We start from the raw sequence: 25,313 nt of genomic DNA on the forward strand, positions 1-25,313 counted from the left end.
AACTTATTAGTCACAGGACAGTTGGTAGCACATGGAGTATACTTCTGATTAATTTATCAGTCTAGGTCATTTTATGGCCAGCTGGCCCACCCTCATTGTGTTACACGAGCATGTTAAAACTATGAAGTGTTCGCACAAAGATACTTCTTCTTTCCTGTCATCCTCTGTTTTAATTCTGAGCTGATTTCTTTAGAGATAGAAAGCGGTGCTGTGGGAAGGCTCCAAGTATTTCCGGGCCTGCTTCTTGTTTGCATTAAGAGTCCCTACGTTGACATGAAGGAAGTTTAGTTTTAAGTGAGACTCAGTCCTTCATTTCTGTGAGGATCAGAGAGGCATGGGCAGTTACTTGTGTGGTGGCTTTTTGGTTGTTGTTGTTTGTTTGTTTGTTTGTTTTTAAATAATTCCTTTACAATTGCATAAATACAGTTTGTGTTGCTTCTGTTTTGACAGACTACATGCAGTGGTGGCTCAGATTACTCTCTGCAATCTACATTTGAGGAGTTCATTTACGCTTGGTATTGGTCTGTTAAGAGAAAGTGTAGTGACTCAACTGGAAGTACTGGGAGGGACCCTGACCAATTCAATTTTTGCATATAAGAAATAATAGAAGTTTCTAAATAGCAAAATTATGAAAATCATAAAGGGGAAGGCTATCTAGTACTGCACTCTTTTTGGCTCCTCTATTGAAAATGTAACAATAAACACATTTTCCAGCAAACTGATTCAAGACTAAGACTAATCTCTCAATGTGCTTGAATTTTGTGTTTCCTCCTTTTTTTTTTTTTTCTCTTGTAGTTCACAAATCAAGCAAATAAACTAGATTAGTTAGAATACTTTAACAGCCTGTCAAATAAGGCAGTTCGTACACAGGTAAGTCTAGTACAAACCATAAAAATGTATTGTAGACTTCAGCTAATCTGGTATCTCTCACTTGTAAGGAGGATTTGGGTGGATGCCAAGTTAATTAAAACCAGAATAGAATTGTGTTCTATTCACATGAGTCATATACCTCTGACTCACAATAAAGTCAGTGCAGCTAATGGGTTAATTTGTCCAGATAACACAGAAAAAATGAAGCTAGATGTTATGACACTGTTTGAACTGAGATTGGGTTTCAGACAGTAGAAGGTTTTTATGTATTTAAGAATAAAGGTCTGAACTAATGATGTTCTTTCTATCAATTCAAGTGCCACTGCAAACAGTTCAGAAAGATCTGTAGGTGCAGAAGGCTTAGAAATCCAAGACTGACACCTTCAGTACTCTAAAATATATATGGTTACAATTACAAAGTATTTCAGTTACTACCATGTAGAGGAAAGTCAAAATTACATACGCAGAGCTGGCCATTTCCTCCTAGCTGATGGCCCTTGCAGCATTCCAATAGACAAAATTATTCCTCCAGCAACCTAATTAACCCACACGTTTATTTCCTTCAGTGGCTTGATGCTGAGCACCTAGTGTCTTTGTCAGAGGCAGTGTGGTAACCTTCTAAACAGACATTGCAATTCCTCTGTTTCCTGTTTCCCTATGGATCGGCATTCCACTTAGCCCTCATTAGTAACTTTCTAGCTCCCTGTTTTATACCACAACATAAAGCCACAGATAGGATACTGTAAGGGGAATCTGATTCCTAATCCATACCTATCATGATCTTCTTTGTAAAGTTCATTTACAGATTTTCTTCTCTCACACTCCTGCAAGACTGTGAGCCTTTCAAGATGAGGACTGTAGCGTAGCATGCATTCACAGAACTGCTAGTGCAACAGATCCTGTAGGCATGGTTATAAAACAAACAGCACTAAGAAACACATCTGAGTTATGTTTACCTAAAACTTAGTGCCAAGGCTGAAAGCAGACAGCAGAACTCTGCTACTCTGTAATTGATTTAGATATCTGATATTTAAGGGCCTCCCAAGAGAAGAGATACATTGTCTTGCTTTTTCAAGCCTCATGCAGGTGAAACTCTTAATGAATACAAGAGTGGACAAGAAGCATGTACATTTTAAAAGGTAACTTAAAAAGCAGCTATTAGAGACCATTTGAGGAAAGCAGTCATTAAAGGTAATGGTTCTGTGGCTGTAATTATATAGGACTGTGCTGGGCTGTGAAGGCAATACAAGTCAGACCTCAGTGTAAATGTGACTGGGGCTTCCCACGGTTATATGAATTTTTATCCATTTCCAGGTCAGATAGACTCAAAGAAGCCACAAGGACATCTTTTCACACACTTAAGGTTAATTCACCATTTTCCTGAATTGAGGCTACAATCCTCATAACCTTGCAAATGTCAGACTGTGCAAAGGAAAATCTGTATTCCCCTAGTACTTAGATATTGCCAACCAGTAAGAAAAAAAGTTATGTAAAAAACAAACAAACAAAAAGTCCTGGTCACAGCAATTTCCCCTCACCCCACCCCTTGCATGTAATTTAATAGTCCTCAACTGTTCAACTAATATAACAGTTATAAATCTGGCATGTGATCCAACGGACTAATCATTCAGAGACATAACTACAGACAGCAGCATTCATTCCTCCCAGTATCAAAAGTCCTAAGCAATGAATGGTGCTGATTCGTCACAGCTGAAGACTTTCAGAGCCCCAACATGTTGGTTTTGTATTAATTTTCACCAAATTGGAACACTGCAAATACCCAGGAGAGCGAGAAATAGTTAAAGGATATTTTCAGGCTTATATCCTATAAAACTAAACCAAACCAAGCAGAAAACTGCCTGTGTGGTTTATCATAATGTGAAGATCTCAGAAAGGAAGCAGAAGATGCTCTTCTTGACTTCCTTCCCCAGTCCATGAGAGGGGTATGGCCCCAGGCATACTTTCAGCTCCTCACACAGAACAGAGGCACCAAGGTTGCAATCCAGAAAAATCTGTTCAGACACCACCTTCCCCGAAGGCATCTAAATTTCACCCTTGATTTTCATTTAAAAATTCCCCAGCATTTATGCCTGCACATGTTCAGAGCTGACCCAACCTTAATGGGACTGAGTAGTTCTAGTTTTAATTTGACTGGAATCCAAAAACGAAATGTAGCACTCCATACAATACTTGCACTCAGAGAAGGCCCAAGAAACCTCAACTGACTGGACAGACAAAATGCAATCATGTCTGTCAATTTTACTAAGTGCAGCTTGGAGATGAGGTTGTGTTCACCTTCCTAGGTGAGCTCACCTAATGACTAGAGCACAGGTGGAAAGCAGGGAATGAAGCTATTTGCTTTGGTGATGAACTTCAAACCTAAATCAGGCTGTGAGGCTGTGTATGGTAGGAAAATCTTGTCTTGGGGCTGTTTTGCTCACAAAGTCTTAGAAAAGATGAGTGAAAGCATGACCAAAGATCAGCAGTAATATTCCTCTGATACAGGTAATGTTAGTTCTGGTCCCTCTTCAAAACATTTTGCATTCTAGCACCCTTTGATAGACTAGAATACAGGAGGCCCAGAAGATATATTCTTTCTCTAAATCCCTTTCCACCGTTTGAATATAATTATAATTATGCTCCCTCTTATACTCTTTCTCCCTCTTTCAGTTAATGTGGAATTGCTTTACGTACAAAGGTGCATCCTCACCTGAAAGCAGGCAGTGCAGGGCCAACAAAAAATGCTCACTGCCTTAAATGAAGCACTCTTCTAAGGAGAAACAGAAATAACTCCCAGTTGTGCAGAAGGGCACTAAACTCTATGTCTTTCACTTTCTGGGTGAATACCAGTGAAGTTAATTGAGGTAGCTAGACTATCTCCTATTTGCTGTACTACAATGTTTTGTGGGTGAAGCCCATAAAATTCAGGACAAAATTCGGGACAAAAGCTGCCAGGGCAGATGGTGGGGCTTAGCACAGTGGATTCAAAGCACATACACGTCTTTCCAGCTCTGAGTAATGGGGCTGGGATTGAAGAATGGCATTAAAACTCACCCTGTCCTAAGTGTTCCCTGTTGATTAGGCAGGTCATTTTGGTAGTTTCACCTTTACAAGCAGACTAAAGATCAAACACCTGCTTCTGGATTCATTCCAGTAATTCAGTGGCTAAAAATGTTCATCTGTGACACTTTACTTGCCTTTATTATTGACTGGTTCCAAGTTCTCCACTGAAGCTTCTTCATTAAAGAATCACAACAAAAATACATCTATAAAAAAATAATGTCAAAAGCTTCTTGAATGCAGCTATTTTCTGAAATGCATGAGTTAATTTTGACTATTTTAACATTCCACTAATATTAGTTAAATTTGAAGTTGACAGAATTACCTTGCAAAACCAGCTGCAAAATCTCAACTAAGGAGCTCAACACAGCAACATCAAAGCAAAGGCACACTTTGCTGTTTTGAGTCAAATATGGCATTTTCCTGACCTGCTGCCGTTAATCCGTTCAAGCATATGTTTACATGGCTGTTTTTGCCAGCCCACTTTCAGCTGTCACTGGCCTCCACAGAAAATAATAATAAATAGTGAGTACACCCACAGGGATGTAACTAAGAGTAAGCTGGATGCACAGAGAGGTCTGGAAGCTATAAGGACATGAAACCATACAGCCTTCCTAATTCCTTTTTTCATACATGTAACATACTTCAGCCCCAAAACAACAGCATTGATTTTCAGGTGATATTTTATTGTGCATGATAACAAAGGTTTCAGAAAAAAGCCACAGGAAATATGAGCAATGGAGTGTTGCTTACTTACAGAGTACATAGAACATATTCTGTGAAAGCTACTGATTTCTGTTGAAGGGAAAATGTTAATTTAAACTAAGCATTATTGTGAGGTACCTTGGAAAGTGAATTTTGCAAATGTTTTTTTCTTAAACTTGCACTTGAAATTTAGAAACTTGTATTTACATGACACCAACATTACTGCAGAGTGTATAGCATTAAACTATTATACAAGAAAATATCTCAATTATTACTAAAAGAAATAGGCACACAGAAAGTATAATCAAAATACAAAACATTAGCCCTAGAAAATGTCAAATGACTCAAAAGCTCTTTGGAAAATTCGTGGATGTTGAGGTATGCATTACTTTTGTAATTTTAGAGCCACTATGTTCATTTTTCCTGTGATACAATTAAAAAAACCCCATACTTAAAACCAATTACAACTTTCTACAAAGGATTTATTCTGCCTTTATTTGTTTTTTAACTGTAAAGAGAAAATCCACACTGATTCTCATAGCAAAATGGTAAAACTCTAGTAGGTAACAGTGCAGAAAATCTTGCAAGAGGTCTACAAGGCACTGTTCTCTTTCTGAGTGCTTGACATGCATACAGGCCACATGTGATGGCTGATTTATAAGACATGAACAACAGAAACTAGACCTAAAGCTAAAATATAGTATAATTATTTAATAATAATTAAATATTATATATATTTTTTTATCTAATGAAATAAACTCCATCATTTCTAAAAGCCATTCTGCTTTAAAACACTATGGGCTGCAGAAAGATGTCTGCAAAATTAAACAGATATGAATTTTGAAAGATACTTTATGAAAATGAGCAAGAACAAGATCAACCAAGTAGCACTTAGGTCAATTGATATAATTTGCCTGAATATAAACCATTCCTAAATGCTGTAACCCCCTCTATAAACAGAACAGACCAAATGCTCTGTTGATCTAATGCCACTGATTTATGTGCCAACAAGCAAGTTGCTCCACTGTCAACACAGAGCAATCCTTTTGTGAGCCTGATATGTGTATCAGGTGAAACTACACAAGGATTCCTTTGATACATTTTTTCTGGGAAATCTTCTTGATGGTAACCGGGGAGCTTTTGAAAGAAACCTGGGGACCATAAAGTACTAGGATGTTAGATAACTATTTTAACAATGACTTTTTTACATACTCCTTTTTGAAAAAACAAAACAAAACAAAACAACAACTTGTTTTTGTGTGGTTGGCAGAATCCATTGATAGAGAAGGAACGCCCACCTCCAACCACAAAACAAACATGGCTACCATACTGCTGCGATGGCAAATAGATGAATTTCAAGTTCCTCTGGCAGTTTCATGATGTCCTAGCATCAGAAATGTTTACTGCCTTTTTTTTTCCCTTTTTTTTTCCCTCAAGACAGGCTAACATCTGCTGGTTTTCAGTGGGCTCAGCTACTTGTGGGCCTTCACGTGACAGAGCACAACACACAAACACACTGGTCTGGAGGATGATACTCAGAAACCGTCATGAGATCTTAAGGCAGTGGCCTGGGTTTAGAAACACAGCCAAAGTCTGAGACAGCATCCTCAAGACGAGAGGCTCCCTCTGTGAAACAGGCCTCTCCGGCTGATCGCGGATGTCTTACATTGGCTAAATCTATTGATTTGGATCTATTTAAACAGATTTTAAATTAATCGTAAATAAAACCAGGACTGACCTAAAATGTAAACAAATTCTATCCTAATATAAACTGAGGGAAATTTTGTATCCATTTGCACACTGACCTACAGTGCTGTGTACTGAGAATAAAAGCATCATAAATGAGAGCAGAATATGGCTCAACTACCTTAACATTTTACTTCCCCGCAGGAAGGCGCTGGCCAACACTAACTGTTGAAGAGCCAACTGTCTACAGTAGTACTCTATATTTCTATAATATTCTGTATCAAAGCAATAAATATTAGATATAATCTGTATATTAGATTTCATGTTTATCAGATAGCTATTTAAATCTACACTGTCATATATAAGCAGTGACCACTCCTACCTGGCAGCATACACTATTTGCGTGAACATGTTAAAATTAACACATGAGTTTATATTTATGCAGGACTCTCTTGGTTAAATAGCAATTTAAACTTACATAAAAAAGGGAATTTGTGCAGAGGTTGGACATTGTTAAATGTTTCTATGGTTCTGCATAACATCATTTCAGCATGGGGATTTCACAATTCTATCTCAGTTTTATGTTATTATTATTATTATTTTAAAGACTGAAAATACAGGTAGAATAGACTTCAAAATCTCCAATAACGTTATATCAATATAGCACAGGAATATGTCTTTTCAAGTTTAAGAAATAACAGTTTCATTGTTCCTAACCTTTTTCCTCTACATATACAAATCTCCTTTTTACAGAAAGTGCAATCCTGAAAACAAGAACAATCAAAATGTTATGGCACTGCTGAGATGTGAAAGTGTTTCAACCGAACAGGATCTGCAGAAGAAACATCATACATTTGTTAATGAACTATTACAATTACTATAATCTAGCTCTGCAAATTGAAAACTTCTTACATGTTAAATAGTAAGCTATGTTGAAATTGCTGCTTGTTTACACATGAGAAGCCCCACCTCATTTTCCTCCAAAAAAATGGTTGGTTAATTCCTACTGTTTAGCTTCTCAGGAAGATTAGAAATAATAAAGACATAATGAAAATGTTCATTTTAACAGAAGTAAAAATGTCCAGTTATTTACCTATGTAAAATGTAAATAACTGTTACATTCCGTAACTCTAACTTCAGAAACTCAGTTAAAAAACATAGAGGTAACCAAATATTTTGATGAATACCTTTAGAACACAATTTCTGAGTTCAGAGAATATCCAGATATTATTCTTTGAACCAAATACTGACTCTCCTTTGCAAAAGCTGATACTTATTGAGATTTATTTATTTACAGAATAATCTCTGTGGCCCTCCAGCACAGTCAATATTGTTACTGACTGTTAGCTGTTGTTCACCAAAGGCAGAATATAATTGTTGCCTTCCCTTTAAGTTGATGTTGCACTGGAAAGCACTAATTTAAAAAAACAAAAAACAAACAAAAAAAACCCCTGAAAATTGAAAAAAATATTATGCTTTGTTATCAACATTCAGCTGTTAGTAACGGTAGTTGCCAGTACTGCATTTCTTCAGATGAACAGTCTCAAGAGCTGATAGATTGCTGCGCTTTCACCTACAGCAGTTCTGCCATAACTGGATGACTTGCAAAAGTCTCCTTTCTACAGTACACAAATTTCCAATAATTTTTGCCTCAGGACTTTTTTTTCCTTAGTGTGTAAGCCAGTATCCCAAGAAACAGTGTTGCACTGGAACACTTCACTTAAGAAGGTATCTAAAACTGACATGAAGATGTCTAATATATGATTAGTTTACTTCTCAGCAGGCAGCCTCTAGAGCTTCTTCATGGAAACATAACTGATGCTTGATAGCAGTCTAAGGAAAGAATCAATTCCCATTTCCCTTTTCTGTCTTTGATAAACTGAAACCAAACAGATAACAGCTTATCGTATGATTTAAAAAAAAAAAAAAAAAAAGTATTCTTTATAGACACAAAAAATGACCAACCAACTTTACACTGTAGCAGTCTTTGCAGATGTTAACAGTCTTGATCTACAAAGGTTGTTCCAAAAGTAATGCCTCCTATTTTATTATGTTGGCCCACAACATCAAAGGCAGATGATGGTGGGATGGCAGTAGAAGTTGAAGTAGAGGTTCCCACCAATATTCCATTGTATTTTCGTGTGTGAGACAGATAGCAGCAGAGGGGCAGTCTGACAAAACGGCATCTGACATGGAAGTATGGATGAAGCAGTTGGGGGGGGGAACTGAATTCTTCCATGTGGAAAAAAATAGTGCCAATTGGCACTCACTGGTGCTTGTGTCCCAATCAGCTCATCCACAAGAGTCGGCAGATTATGACCACAAAACTGTGTACGGAGCTGAATGCTGGCTTCAACACATTGAAAATGATGATGGTAACATTACAGTATCACAAAGCGTGTCCCAGCTAGATCCTACAAATGCTCACTGAGGAACAGAAAGAACACTGCTTGCATCTTTGTCAGGATCTAGTGAACCAACACGAGGCTGAAGGTGACAGTTTCTTGGATTGCATCGTTATCAGTGACAAGACTTGGTGTCATCACTATAAGCAAGAGTCAAAACAGCAGTCCATGAAGTAGCAACATGTGAATTCCCCATCGATGAAAAAGTTCGCATGGGTCAAGTGATGTGCAGTGTCTTCTGAGAGAGGAAAGGGGTGAGCGTTCCTGATTTCTTGGAACTCAAACAAACAATCAACTCTGACAGCCACATCACAACACTGACTAAGCTGAAGGCTCGAACTCCAGAGTCAGGCCAGAGAAGCTGGCAACCTTTCTCTTGCAACATGACAACTCTGGACACCATATCAGTCTGAAGACTGTGGAATACATTGCCAATATTGGCTGGACCATCCTACCACACACACCCACCATATAGCCCAGATTTGGTGCCTTCTGACTTCCATCTGTTCAAGCCGATGAAAGATGGATTACATGGGCAACATTTTCTTAGTAATGACACATCATCATACTAGCTGTGATACAATGGCTCAGCTCCACTGGTGCAGATTTTCACAAGCACAGCATGCAGGCTCTTGTTCATTGCAGGTAAAAATGCATAGTTAATTGTGGTGACTATGTTGAAAAACAGTGTTTTGTAGCTGAGAATTTTCTCTATCAAATAGCGTCATGGATGCCTACCTGTGCGACCTATTGTAGGGTACCTGCTTTAGCAGCAAGGCTGGACTTGATGATATCTCAAGGTCCCTTCCAACTCTGAGATTCTGTGATTCTGTTATTGTGCTCTTTGTATTGGTTGTAGTTTCATGGAAATAAATAGGAGACATTACTTTCAGAGCAACCTACATAAAAGCAGTGTTTTCATAGCTGAAAGGCTACAGGAACGTTTCTGGAAAATAAGTATTATTTTTTATGCTGGACAACACAAAATCCATTCACCATAACATCAACCAAAGGGATAGATTCTAAATTATATTTAATAATAAATCTAAACTTATAACGTGACAATTCCATGTTCCAACTATTAAAAGTTGGAAAAAGAAAAATAAGCCAACTTTCTAGCATTTCTACTGCTAATAATACAAATACTACAGGGAAACCCTATCGTACAAATGTGCTTTCCTGAAAATGTGTACTTGGGGAAAAAAAGCAACAATAAAAAAAGATCTCCTTCATGAACAAAACTACGTGAACAAGCTGCAAAGTGTACTTAGGAGGAATGCTCAGTACTACATATTTATAGAAGAGTATCACATTATAATAAGACTGAAAGAAAAAGCAGCCACTTCAGTTTGTACCCATAAAATTCAAGCCTAACTGCACTGAAAATACAAATTAATTAGGTTAAGTACTTGAGAAAGTCTATTATTTTCAGTTCTGATGTGAAGAAGAGTGTTCTACTGTTTCTCCATATGCACATTTTTTAGAATTTCAATGCAATCATTTTATCATAGACAGAAAAGTATTCTTCTTCTCCCCAGACTGGAAAAGATATGTTTCATAAACACTGAAGTAGATGCTTAGTACAGAAACTTCCTGTATTTGGCTTTAACAGCTGATCTGAATTAAAGTTAATAAATCTTTTTTTTCATTGCTGCTCCACCTACTACAAAACTGTAGAGATGGAGTTATTACTGAGATATAGATTCTCCCAGAAGATATCCAAATACCTTCCTCCAAATTTTTTCCATACTTTGTATTAGTTTCACGTAGTCTTAGCTTTAAACCCACTATGGAAAAAGTTGTGCAAGAGTAGTCAATTAAAGATTCTTCAGATAAATGGTTTAGTTCCTTCTAGGATAACGATGCAGAGGAATATTGGTGAAAAATATGTTACGATATTTTCTTTGTTAACACTTCTTTATGTTCCAAATGAATTCTTCACTCCACATTCCTGTATTTGGTAAACAAGTTATATAGTACTCTCAGTGTAGATTTCAAGTCACAATTTACAACATCTAGAAAAAAAAGACAAGGAAAAAATTATTAGCAACTTGGTATGTCCAAAGCATTTTCAGAAAAAAGTGCTTATTCTTCCATTCCCTTTTTCTGCTCAGATCCATATCTGTAAACATTAGAATAATAAAGACAGTAAAAAAAAGAGTAGAAATATAAATAAAGCAATTTTTAAACTATTGACTCAAAAATCATTTTTTCAACCACTTTTAGTTAGGGTTACAAATACCTAAAGTCGCTGATGTAGAAATGCAATCAAATTTTCAAGGCCTACAAGATAAAAACTATACCTAGCTTCACATATACTGACAGGACTAAATCTTCAGTTAGTTGTGGCCAAAATAATCTCAAAAAAATTATCAAGCAGTAAAATTTTTCTCATACATAAGGATTACAGAACACTGGACTGTAATTTCCATTACTAGCCTAATTTTGTCAAGATAATTAGAGGCATGGCTAAAATTTCTAAAGGATCTAAAGAAACTAGGTGTGTAAGTGCTCCTTGAAGATATTCTAGAAAATGCTTTAGTTAAGCTGATGTACATGGCTGAATCAGTCCTTGGACACTCAACATCTAAAGTAAAGGATTCATGCGGAACAAAAAGTTAATGAATACCTGCTGTTTCCAAGGGAAGTTGTTGAGAAAGTCAATATTATTTCACAAGAAATCTATAAAACAAACTGACGTGTACCACTGCAGCAGGCTATATTCATGCTTCAAGGGATATTTAATCTCAAATAGGGACTTAGGAATTACCCACCAGAAAGGCTCCTTTCTTTTTGACAACTGTACAGGAACTCAGTCTCCTAACTTTGGTCCTTGGAGCTAGCCATGAAGGTGTAAAGCTGATGGTGTGCATACTCCCACTACTTTCAAAGCTTCCAAGGAAACCCATTAAACTGTGTATGTAATCATCAGATGACTTTACCAGTTTTGCCACTATATTCACCTTTGCTGATGTTTCTCACAGATGGTGAAGTGGTTATACGTGGAAGAATGAATTCAATCAAAGCCATGCATGTTGTTCCAAACCATGCTGTAAAGGCTAAACATACCAGGGCTGCTCTGAAAGTAATGCATCCTATGTTATTACATTGACCCACAATGTCAGAGGCAGATGTTGGTGGGACAGCAGGAGAGGTTGAACCTTTCCACCAATATTCTGTTACATGCTGTTGCTGTGTGATGGATGGCAGCAGAGGTTCACTCTGACAAAATGGTGCCTGACACTGAAGGGAAAAGAACTTCACCCACTGACATTCAAACGACACTTGCTGAATGTGTATGGAGACCAAAGAGCAGAAATGAGCATACAGAGGTGGTGGGTGGTGCATTTCAGCAGTGGCGACAGAGGGTCATTTCCAATGGTGCAGACTTTTACAAGCGCAGCATGCAGGCTGTTATTCGTTGCTGGTAAAAATGCATAGGTAATGGTGGTGACTATGTTGAAAAATAGTGTACTGTAGCTGAGAATTTTCTCTATCCAATAGTCTTATTGTGCTTTTTATAACTGTTGTAGCTTCCATGGAAATAAATAGGAGGCATTACTTTTAGAGCAGCCTACGTATTAGCCACATGGCAAAATGACATCCATGGATAAAGACTGAAAACAGACAAACCTACATTTCTTGATGAGATTATGCATGGTCATGAAATCATGGCCAAAAAGTTTTGTGATTCTTAGTAAATCAGATAAAAAAATGCTTGCTACAAAATGAAGAAAAAATGCCAAAATCTACAGGAAAGGCATTTTGTCCCACAACATCACATTATACTTTGTAATACTGTTTGTACATAGTTCAAGAAGTTTCTTCTTTCATGCCAGAAGTGAGCTGCGTAACACTTTCATTTCCTAACACAGAACTTCAAATGAATGAAGAGATACAGAATGTATCTCTTCACAAGTCTTTGCAAAATTACCAGATGATTCCATCACCAGAACAGAATTCCAGAGAAAGGCCCACAGAAAAAAGCAAAGTGCTCCCTGAGAAAGCAAGATTAATTTCCATTGCTAATTGTATTTGACGTGAATAACATTTTACTGGTTACAATTTTCAAAAAGTGGAATTTAAGTTTGGCTTTGATTTACGTGTTTCAAGAAGTAATCTGAAAAGCTCAAACTGCAAATGAATTTGTTATAGACTCGGTAGATTAATGTTCTGGCCATTTTTAAAGTAAAAGGTCATGGAAAGCTTTTTAATACTCTTCCAATTATATTGCAAACAAGCCAAATAAACTGTTGACCCCATAAAAATCATTGGTTTTCATACTCATTTATTTAGCCACATTCTTTTTTCCACTAAATATGTTTCTCATATTCTGAATCACTTTTCAGCATTTTTTTCCCCCCAAGAACCTCAAAGAAACACTGTAGGAATTTAAAGAGTATTTAGTCTATGCATTTGGGGTAAAATTCTTTTCAGTGCTCTTTTGCTCACTGGAAATTTTAAGTATGGGCATTGTGCCCAATGTAACAACACATAAAACAGAAGTGTTTTTCCATTCACATTGGGCAGGAAGTTTCATATTAAGCATTTCAATAATTGCACAAGAAATGTCTTATATATGCTGAAATATCCTTATGGCTTGATTTATACTGGAAAAATTAGCCGTCCCCTGGAGCAATAAATACCCCCAAAGTTAAATGCCATAAGAATTTTAAACCTCCGCAGGAACAAGGGATCACAGATATTCTCTGTTTTACTTGGATCTCTAGATTTCACTATTTTTCTCTTCTCTTTTTGACTGTTTCAAACACAGAAGTTTGTGACAGTCACCACTGCTGTAGTTAAGCATGATTATGAAGCAATCAAGAGAAATGATGAAGAAGGCTGGGTAGATGCAGATTAAATGCATAGTCGGCATAGGCTCAGTCCTCAGACATAATTCTGTGCACATGCCTGCTGATGTCACAATTTGGAGGTCAAGAGGGATGAAAAAAGAGCAGAACAGAGCAGAAAATGTAAGAAGTCGAAGCATCAGTTTCTATCATTCCTGTGGAAATAATGATTCAGTATTACGGTAGGAAAAGACCAAGTCTTGAAAACACATACATTCATTATTGTGGTAGGTAACCTGCAGCACTCAGCTACCATCATTGGGAAGAGCTGCATATCCAGCTCCTCCATGGCAAGAACAACAGAAACCATACGATTGCCTCATAGTACAGGAAATCAAGGGTCTTATATACAGCCTGAAAAGCTGGATTTAAATCTTGTGTTTATATAAGTGGAGTGGAATCTTGGTCCTCCTGCTAAGGCAGCAACAAAACCTTCACCTTCAGTCACCTTCAAAATGTGCCTAATTCATATTTTAACCTTTATTTAGTTGTAACAAAACCCTATGAGATCTGGATCTAACACAATTTTTTTTACAGAAGTGCAAAAAAAGTAACATAGATACCTTCTGATCTAGGCTTTGGTTTTTCCAATCCACCATCTTGCATTAGCTCAAATGCAAAGGATACATTGAGGACCTAGTAATATGATACAGGCAGTTGTTAGTATGATCTATACACAATATACTAAAAAAGGTCAAATCAAGATGCATTTAAAGCTGCAGATCTATATGCTGGGAAGGAAAAAAAAAATCAAGCCTCCATATATCAATCTAGACAATCCTTTATTTTTATTATTATTTTTTTTTCTTTTTTTTTTCTGGGTGGTGAAAGTGTTTCAGAAATGTAAAAGTAATGGAAAAATAGCATGCAAACTAACATTACACATAGAAAAAACCGTCCCTGAAGTTTATAAATTGGAACATGATGGCTTATGTAGTGTGCATCTTAGATAGCTGAATTGCTTACACAGCAACAGACATCAGGGTAATAGTTAGTTTTAAAATGATACATAGTATATACATATCTTCATGCTTTCAGAAAACATGAAACTTCTGAAATGTCAAATTCTTTGATGTTGGGCTCAAAAAAATCAGTCCTGTCATCAATTTGTGTATAATTTTAATGAACGCTAAGGCTGGCTCAATGACAGCACCACACGATGGTTGCTAAAATCAGTTAATATTTGTTAGACACCCTATCATTAATATATTTTTCCCTTTTATTCTGAATAACTATTAACACTGAGATTTTGAAAAACGCTTGGAAATGGTTACCAGTTCAGCCCTATTCTCTTTGGTTTTCAGCTATCAACATTGAACCTATACAGAAAAGTCAATACCATCCCTAAAACAATAGGTATGTCTGCTTAGGTGGTTTTTGTTTTGTTTTGTTTTTAAGAGAAAAAAGAAATCTCATTACCTTTTGTTCAAAACTATCAGGAGTCAAGAAAAAGCTGTGGAGAGGAACAAAATAGCCTTCTAGGAGACCCATTAGCAGGACTAAGTACACACCATCGGCAAACTGTAAAAAAGACACTTCTCAGTATTTTTTCTGAATACATGCACAGAATAAAGTTTCTGTAGAAAGCAATGGTCAGCAACTTTGACCTGTGTCTTTGTTTTCTATTCTGCCAGTTGCAAGAAATCAGAACAACCACCTTTCAAGCTATTAAATAGCATACGCTCTCTGAGCAGAGAAAAGCAGAATGAAGGTGCAATGATGACTGCACTGAAGTTCAATATGTTGAAGGAAATAAAGGAATAAAGAATTAAAATTTCCACGTTACACACTCATCTCTATCTAAAAAAACAGTAACATTCATGAGACTTTGTTCAAGGCTCTCACCCTGTGGCATTAAGTCTACCATAATCAAACTCTGAGATACCAGAAGCAAACTATTACCTGAAGGGAGATTGTAAGCAAGGTGGGTGTCAGTTTCTTTTCTCAGGTGACAAGCGAAAAGTCACAAGGAAATGCCCCCAAGAGGTGTTGGAGAGATTTCAATTGGTTAACAGGAAGAACTTTTACACAGAAAGGATAGCCAGGTGTTGGAACAGGCTGCTCAGGGAAGTGGAGGAGTCAACTTCCCTGAAGGTACTTATCAGGATGTGGTGCTAAGGGACATGGTTTAGTGGTGGCATTTTTTGATCCTAAAGGCCCTTTCCAATATAATTGATTCTATCATTCTATCTTCCTGAGGTTTTTTTGTTTCAACTGATAGAAATAGAATCTCTCACATTAGGGAGTACTGTTTTGGATATATGCTTAAGGTGTTTCCAGGCATGTTTGAATAACACATTTTTTTCCCCAAAATTAAACAATGCAATTTGCACGCACAGTAACACTTTTCTGAAAGCCTTTTCCATCTAAAACTCAATTTTACCTTTAAAAAACCTCTATCAGAGTGAAAGTTATTCAAATAAGCCAGAGATTCTTAATAGCACGTATCAAGACATTAAATAAAGCCTGTTGTGAAGACACCAGTTTTTTTCTACTGTGGGCAGCCTCCTTCCTGTCTGACCTCTTGCTGCAATTGTTCATATAGGGATTTTTTAATACCACAGAATAAAGCTCTTCTTTTAGCTTCTTTCTAGCCAATTTAGCATCTGAGAACAGGAAAAGAAGACCATGGACCACATTATTTCCGTGGTGCAATCAAGCCTGCAGCTCAACTGTACAGCTGCCTATACACTTGAGCAGCTTCTGTCTCAAGAATTCATCTCACTGAATAGAGCCATTGTAATCCCATGAGATTACTTGCTAGTGTAAAGGTAGGCAGGAAACAACTGTTCATCTTGAAACTGTTTCAAACCAAGCAGACAGAGCCTCTCCTGATGAAAACAGGCACAGGTTCTTCTTACAGCACTTAGAAGCACCCAAGAGGTAGCATCTGCTAACTAATTTTTATGCTAATTAAAGTACAAAACTGTTGCTGCCCTTATGATTTCTCTGCTGGTGAGGGTTTTCCTCATATGAATATATTTAAAACTGAAGGGTTTCCCACTGAAATAACATCTCAGAGCCTGATCAATAACAATTCAGTTATATTTCTGTATAAAGCTGGGGGCATAGTGCATTACACAGTGTAAGTGACCCTCTCCTTCAACAAAAGCTATAAAATCCTACCTGGGTCTCCAGTTCAGTGACCTCCAAATTCAGTTTGTTGAGATGCTTGTTCACAAATGTGATGAGAGTCTAAAACGTGAAAACAGTTTAGTGAAGATCTATTCAGTAGGGTACCTGCCCAGACAGAGTATGTACTCCATTCAGAGTAGAACTTGTAAGAGCAAGAAGACTGCAGTACAATTATTTTTTTTAGGATTTAAAACTGAATTATGAGATTTTTAATTTTTTAAAAAAGAATGATAAATTGAAATAAAATAAACACAATATATATGAATAAAAAATTCACTGTTACAATGCAACAGCTTCAAAAAAATATCTTGTGGCAGACTGTAGGAAGTGGATAAATTGGACTTCACTTGAATCTGACAGGAGCCCAAATCCTCTAGGTCAGGCTACTGGTAGTTGTAAATTGCATACTTTTTGGGTGTCAGTAAACTCGAACAACCCACCTGGGTTTTAATTAACATACACTTTGTGAGAACTTCTTTTTGATGGAAATTTTGAGAACTTCATCCTTTTTTGCATTCCAAATTTAAGTTAATGTTGCTAAATACTATCAAAAAGCAACATTATAATAATGAATTTCTATTTTTGTTTTCAGCATAAAGTTTAATTGTATTTAATGTATGCAAATAATATCTATTTTATATTATATACATACACACACACTACATAAACAAACACAAGCATGTAGACACATGCTGTACTTATTAAAATAGAATCCTTCCAACCTTCTTTACTACGCTGAGCTTGTCTGGAGCGTGGTCAAATAGTGTGTCAAATGCATCTCTTTCTGAAAAACATTCAGAGATGTTAATATACTTCGAAGCACTTGTCCAAATTCAGGATAAACACTTGATTAAGCACACACTTGTTTAAGATAGCGGAATCAATAAAATGTTTCAATATAGTCTCTTTCTATTCCAAGTACTAAATATTTTGCATATTTCTCTCTTGCTTCAGGCTGCTTGTAATTTATTCTCTATTATTTAGAGAAAGCACTGTTTTCAAGTACAATTTGGGCTGCTTAATAACCCTGTTTCTCAAAAAATGAGCAAAGAGTAGAATATTTATGCACTGAACTTTACACAGGGAGCAGGGAGCTGAAGTAAGCAACTTGTTTTGTTCAGAAGAATATGACTTTACATCTGGAGTTACTACAGAGGAAAATTTTCCCCAGGGGCTACAATATGCATATATCGCTTAGCTGACTCCTGTGTTATTAACCACCTCAGGCTAGCTTACAACTACACAGCTGTAAAGAACTCTTTTGCATAGATGTTCTTGGACCATTCTGATATGCCATTTAGGACATGATTAGCAGGACAGGCAACCTAAAGTAAAATGACTACAACAGTACTGTGGTTACCTTCTGAAGGAAAAAAAAAGAAAAAAAGAAAAAGAGCAATTGCCATTTGGACAACCACATGAGTGATAGAGAATGACCCAACAAAAAGTTGCATTCGTATTCCTCAAAAAATGCTAAGAGTAAAATTTGTAGAAGGCAGACTTTATAGGAAGTAAGGCTGCTCTCAGATATCACGGGAAAATGTCATGCCTCCAGTCTTTAACTCAGTGATAAGGCAACGACTGAAACAATATAAGAAATAAATGTTGAATTCTTGGTGGGTGTCCATCTAAGCTCCTCAAATGGTTGTGTTGTGCCAGCCAGACATTTGGCCAGTCTCAGTACTAACCATGAGACTTACTGGCACAGAAATACACTGAAGAATGACCCTAAGTCATTGAAGTGTTAAGTAGGTAATGGATACAAGAATGCCAACCTGTTCACCAGTGAGTTTATCATAAGATATCATTTCATATTATGCTGGGAGCTTATGATCATTATTATTATTTCAATAATGTTCCGGAGGCTAAACCGTAAAGCGTCTGCAAACTAGCACGAGCTGAGAAGTACTGAAATGTGTTTTAAAGATGGTCACGTTGATTTTAATGCTTTTCTCACTTTGTTAACTGTCAGAACAGTCTGTGGTAGATATATTCATATATTTGCCAGGTCAATTAGAAATCCTCTACCTCCTTGCAGATTAATCAAAGTGACCACTCATTCCAGAACTGATGTGTTCTTTGGATGACTTAAGAAGATAACAATCATATGAACTTACCATGTCTTCCTGAAAATGCCCTATGGAAAACAAAACAACAACAACAACAAAGCAGTTAAATATGTAATCCACTTGCAGACACTGTACTGCAAAATAAAACAGTATATGTGGTCAGATCTTCAGCTTGGTGAAAACTGGAGGAAATTCATGGGATTAAGAAAATCCTCATCAAGTTATCCCAGCTGAGACTTTGGATTAGTCTGGAGTAAATCAGCATAATATCTTCTGGATTCACAGAAGTCTCATAGGAAGGCTAGTTCTCAGATTTCCTACTGCTGAACGACCAAATCAACATACCTTGCCTCAGTAAAGATGACATTTTCATGTTGATTTTGTGAAAACTTTCCCTTTGCCTTAAGTGCATTTATCACAACACCTGCAATACAATTCCAGCCAGGACAATGCTTGGACTACATTCTTAATAACTACAGCATTTTGCTTGAGTTGCACTCTCACATAAATAGGTGCATAAATAAATCTAAATTTTAATAAAGTCATTAGTCTGAATTCTATCCAATCTATTAGGAACATGGATATTCTTCTACTATTTTCTGTTGGTTTGGAATAACTTTTCTGCTATGAATTGCTTGATGAGATGACACATACAGAGACTAACACTATCATTTTTCACATCCCCAAAGTCCAAGTGGCTCAAAAAATAAAAGTCATATTGCATTCCAAAGAATCTAGTTCTCCTTTATCAAATAAGTACCAATATGAAAGAATGAGACATATTTTTGTGTGTTTATGGCCTTTTGAATACGATAATAAGAAAAACAATAACTATAGAAGTAAATAGCAATAAATAGAAAATACAGAAATTTTGAATATCTTCACTCTTTTTTATTATCTTGGTTTCTTGCTTTTAGTTCCCCAGCTCTGCACTTCCACACCCTTTTGTATTTTTAGATGCATGTCTGCAGCCCTTGCAAAGGCTAAAATACAATTACTGGCTGATGCATCATCTTCCCTGGACCCCAGTACCAAAATCTAAATATCAGCAAATGCTTGAATTTCGAGACGCATCTGTGTTCAATTACTGAACTGCTGGCAAAAGCGGTGTTGACATACTCAGTGTTACCAGTTATTTCCTCTTGGACTTGTCGAGACTGGAGGATTCCTTCTCGTTTCTGGAAGAAATAAAGAAGGACATCTTAATGCTTAGGGTACAGTAAAAATGTAGTTGTGATCTACAAGCGCCATCAGGTAAGAAATCTATAAAACAAGAACTGCTTTTTTTTAAAGCAAACTTCCAGTACTATATTATTTCGCCTTGGAATTATTTCAGAAAACTCTCTTGTACAGTAACAAGAAACTTGAAACTCCACCTGTAGGAGGAAGTATTTCTTTTCTTCATTGTTCTTAACTCACTTTTCTTTTAAGGGCCCCAATTCAGCGAGATATTTGAAACATTTAAGCGCATATGTACGTACTTCAGTAGATTTATATCTTAGTGAGTTGAATTAAACCTTATATTTCAATGAATACCTTGGCAGATGGTGCCCATGCTTCATCTTTGGCAAAATCTTGCACTTAAGCTATCTGTTCTTTCTGCCTTGCTCATGCAGTTCTTTTTTTCACTTCTGTCTTTTCTTTTCCTGATGACTTTCCACACAAAGGGCTTTATTTACTTGTGATGGAAAACCAAAATGGAGGATAATCCATTTACAGCATGCTCCAGAACCCAGTCATTATGGTGTTAATATATGCTTTCACTCCACTGCTCTTCTGATGTGAGAAGCCCTTTATATGTGGTGTTTAGAACCCGTGTCTAGAAGCCGTGCATAAAATGGCAGAAGCCAACTCAAATGGGAACAATTTGAGTCAGTTGGAAAATGAAGTAGTTGAAAAAATTTCACACTGTTTCCAGGATGCTGACTACAGTCATCTGGTAGTGGCATACATACCACACATATGTTTTGCTTCTCTTTGTGTTCTTTCTGTTAATTCTATTCACTGAAATTAGCAAAATTTTGCAATACAGAAAGAAAAGCCAGGCAATTGCTGACGACTGCATTTAAAGTCTAGACATTAGGCAATTATTCATGATTCTTCACTCCTTGCCATACAAGGAAATAAGAAAAATAAATTTATGCTGGTCCCAGACTTGTCTTCTATGTGGAAAAAAGAAAAGGAGAATAACAATTTGGAAAAATCCTTCATGGCATGTAAACTGGAGCTGCTCTTCCCTGCTTTGGAAAAGATAATACATGCCTCAACCAGAGGCAGCCCTCGGTTAATGACGTGCTGAGGATGTGGCCAGGTTTGCAAGAAAGCCACACATAGCACACTCTCGGTCACTTCAGACTAGTACTTCAAATAACCTCAACTGTCCTTCTAGATAGGTGATATAGTTTCAGGGGATTTCCTTCACATTTTTTAAAGCTCCGTCACTAAATCTCTTGCATATGGTTAAAACACTTTTAAGGAGGAACTTTAAACATAAAAACAGAGTGGAGTCCAGTGTATTGCAGACTGAAAGAGGAGACACAGATCAGCTGCTGAGATCCCTATTCCTTCCATAATATATCTTGAGAGTCTGAAGAAAAAACTGCATCATTTAGGACTATATTCACCCCCAGACAATTGTGCAGACAATAAGCATTTGAAGTCAAAGTTACGATCTAGCTCAAATTAGAATTACACTCCGGTTTGTCTTTTTTTTTTCCTTTGATGCAGGGTGAAAGGAATGATTCTGATGTGCCAATGATGTGTTTTGGAGCAAAAGCCCCATCACTCTACTCGCCTGTGACTGAGTACCACAGTAATGGCAGCTGTACTTCTCATTGCCCCATCTGCTTATATAGGGAAGAAAATGGCTTCTAATACTTTGCTTTCCCTCTGGAAATGTGCAACGTGACCTAAAGCCTTTTTTAATATTAACAGAAAACATATTTCACTTTTTAATAACTAGTGTTAATAAGAATAGGAATTCTGCATTTTGATTCTATTGTTGATTAAAAAAATAAAAATAATTACTAACATTAATGGAGTTTCCAGGTTGTCCAAATATGAAATGCATCTGTTGGATACTCGAAAAACTTTATTTGGATAGGCTTAGAGTTTTGCTCCCTCCCAGCTGAAAGACTCCACTAAAGGCCAAGATCTTCCTACTTACGTATTGTTTGAATTTGGTAGCTGAATGTAGAGCAAACAAATGAAAAACACCTGAAAGCTAGGTAGGAAATGGAAAGGGTCTCTTCATTTCTCTTTGCATCAGCTGTACATAATCAGTTTTCTATAAGCGATGGCTAGCTGCTTTGTTGCTCCGACTGCTCTACAAATGCATTCTTACAATCTCTCACTTATATAATCTGTCATTTAACCATTCAAGGATGGCATAACTAATTAACTAAAGAAAAGTAAAAAAGACAGCAAGATCCAGCTCTCCACAAATTTTCTCAGGTATTTCAGTAGACAAGATCAAACAAAGCCTGGGCTTTGTTCAGTTATTCATTCTATCAGTCCAGAAGGGAAGGAAAGCAATATAACAAAATAGCTACAAAAGATCCAAGTACCAATTTTTCACAAATCAGCTTAGCACACATTTCATAGCAGTCTCATTGCTAACAATTTTTTTTAAAGAACAGCCAAAGGAAACAGAAGCTTTCGTAAGAACTGTGCTGATTACCTGTTGGATGTAGGCATAGTTTTTGTTTCAGAAATATCTATTTCACTAAGCTACATCCAGCCATAACCCTCACATTCTAAACCTAATGCAGTAACAACTGAATTAAGATAGTTTTCCTTTTTTTCTCCTACTCCCTTTATCAACTGTATACAGTTGAATTTAAAATCAGCTAACAGAGTCTGTTGAGCTTCCCTAGGCATGACCTTACCTTACAGAATGTATGAGGGTTTAGAACATCAGGCATACAAGCCTGAACATCAAATTATGCCTTACATTCTGCTGATTGCTGATTAAAATTTTCATTGAGTTCAAAGGATACATGGTGATGAAAAATAAAGAACCAATCCCAAAGGATATGAAAGGTTGCCTTAAAAAAAATAAAAAAACACCCTCCATAAAATAGAAATGAAAAATGTCTCAAACAAAAACAAGTAAGAATAATGGCCATCACCCTCTGTTAATAGGAATCAACATAGCCTTGGAGTTCCACTGATTGGCTTTCATCAAGGACTGGGTCTGCAGGGAGAAATCTTCAGCAACATAACTTATTTTGGTGCAACTGCTCCAGGTTATTTTGGTGCAACTGCTCTCTCTGCAATCTGCTGGCGCCTGAGCTACCGCTGTGTAGCTAAGAGGCAAAGCACTCAGCCAGATTCTCCCACTACTTATTGTTTTTAAATTGGTTTATCTCTACTGACTTCAGTGGATTTGCTGTTGAACTACATTAGCCTATTAAACAAGAGGAGAATTATGTCCATTGATTTCAACGGGAGTTTGGTCTGGACATACGGAGTGACAGCAGAATGCAAGATCTGGTTCTTTATTTAAGGACTACTTCTTTTTTAGTTTCTTATCCCAAAGATGCCCTGGCTGCCACACTTTTGCTGCCTTAATTTGTTTTTACTAGAACTCTGAGATAAACCAGGATGATAAATATGTTTATAATATTTAAAGGAAAATGCTTGAGAATTATGTTCCTCTGAAGCCTTAGATGCATAACTGCATATTTCCTGGGCTTCGCTGTCATCCACTGAGGAGAAACCCACCAAGTAGAATCTGACAGTCAGTGAATGCATCACTAATGCATCTACCAGAAATTCTCCTTTGGATTCCCCCCTAAATTACAAAATCTGTCTGATATGAATCGTGAAAAAAGAAGAGTTACTTTCTCTAATTTGACACTTATTTTCAGAAAGCAATACTTGAAAAACGGCACATTGCAGCTGATTGTTCAGCATTACATTAGTTAAAACACAAATAGTGACAGTTATGGTGTGAAAAGTAAAGACAAAGTTAGCTGGAGGAAAAGAAAAGCAAATTAAATGGGAAGCGGCCAAACAAGATACAGCAAGCACAAGCCCAACTGAAACCAAAATAGTAAACAGAATAACATAAGGAGTTTGGATGGATGTGGCTCTAATAAGAAGACTGACAGACACAAAAGATTTAGTTGATGGGAGGTTTTTTTGCACGCTTATGAGAAAGCCAACACTGTAATCAGACTAAATTAGCATGCACAATGCTGAAAAAGAATATTTAGTCACCTCACATGAATCTAAATGTAATAAACAGTGACAATTCATCATTCAGCGCCAAGAAAGATTTGAATCTCTACACAAGTGAGAATATTGCCAAAAAATGGGAAAAATAGATATTCAAGCGATCATATTGTGTGATAAGTAAATGCATTCCAACAATAATAATGCTTCATGTATTTTTAATGTCAGAGCCTGGCCACTTCAAAACATGACATTCCAAGCCACAATTCAATCTAGGAAAGCACTTCTGCCTTTCTGTGGTTGAAGCAATGTCAGCAGGGAAGATGCACGTGCGATTCTTGTCAGCAAAGAGACATGCACACCCAAACAGAAACTCTAGCTGTCTTTTTTGAAGGAAAAACCCCTCAATTTCCCAATGCTGCGAGGAGCTGTTTGACAACTCTCTTACCTGCACAACAACAACCTGAATGGACACATGATCTGGAAGTCTGATTGGTGCTCGAAAGTACTGCGATAATGCAACCAGAAGATGAAGTATTGCTACGAGACTTTTAGCATGAACAGCTGAAATAGATATTAAAAACACAAGTTACAAAATGCAACGTTACTGGAGCATGCATCTTTACTCTTCAGAATGCAGAGATTGTGGATTCTCTTCCTCTTCCCACCTGGATCCAGGGGCACTTTTAAGGAAACTTTCCTTTATTTTTCTCCTGCTCAAAAAGTCATGTGAATGCAACCCAGTCAGTAATATTTGTCAGCACCAAAGCATCAGTTTTTGCAATATGTCTGGATGCCATAGACTAGTACAGATGGAAATCTAAAGCTAAGCCAAAAGCCAGATTTCATGTATGACAGCTTTAGTGATGCCTACACATTCTCCTTGACTTTCCTTTTATTCCCTTTACTTCAGTAAGGATTTATGGACTATCAGAAAAATATTTTTGTATTCATAACATGCACTTATTCATTTTTAAGTATCACAAAGTCTGCAGGATAATAAACGAGCCTGTTTTGGCAGAAGCCCTAAGCAATAACTTATTAAACTCAATGACTCAAACATTCCTCCATGAAGTTCTTGTTATTTGAAGCTCTTTCACAGCAGGTTTAATATGGGTAGTTAACACTAACATGACTTACAAGAGATCAAAAGCTGTACTGTAGGAAATTTTTAATCAGGTATCAATCCACTGACATAAAAATGAATCTTAATTCTAATTCTTATTACTCTTTTACACGCCTTTTTTTTTTTTTTTTGCACTTATAGCCTTCCCCAGAGTAGTATTTCAAAACAACTTTTGTTAGCTACAGTACAGTGAACTTAATTATTTTATGTATGAACTAACCAATAA

The 25,313-nt window shown here is 36.8% G+C and overlaps 1 protein-coding gene across 4 annotated transcripts in view; it reads right to left on the bottom strand.

The window, feature by feature from the left end:
• Window positions 1–4,595: 4,595 nt before the first annotated feature.
• PARVA (parvin alpha) overlaps window positions 4,596–25,313 on the bottom strand; it is a 63,203-nt gene continuing 42,485 nt past the window's right edge. For all 4 annotated transcript variants that reach the window (XM_085224090.1, XM_085224091.1, XM_085224094.1 and 1 more), the window contains 8 exons: window positions 24,410–24,525; window positions 19,903–19,961; window positions 18,832–18,851; window positions 17,437–17,498; window positions 16,706–16,774; window positions 14,999–15,100; window positions 14,143–14,215; window positions 4,596–10,741 (listed from right to left, as the gene is read on the bottom strand). In XM_085224090.1, the coding sequence (XP_085080216.1) occupies window positions 10,665–10,741; window positions 14,143–14,215; window positions 14,999–15,100; window positions 16,706–16,774; window positions 17,437–17,498; window positions 18,832–18,851; window positions 19,903–19,961; window positions 24,410–24,525 (578 nt within the window). In that variant the 3' untranslated portion in view covers window positions 4,596–10,664. The remainder of the gene's footprint in view (window positions 10,742–14,142; window positions 14,216–14,998; window positions 15,101–16,705; window positions 16,775–17,436; window positions 17,499–18,831; window positions 18,852–19,902; window positions 19,962–24,409; window positions 24,526–25,313) is intronic.

The sequence above is a fragment of the Meleagris gallopavo genome, chromosome 5 (assembly GCF_905368555.1).
Source record: "Meleagris gallopavo chromosome 5, MGAL_WU_HG_1.1, whole genome shotgun sequence".
Classification (NCBI taxonomy): Eukaryota; Metazoa; Chordata; class Aves; order Galliformes; family Phasianidae; genus Meleagris; species Meleagris gallopavo.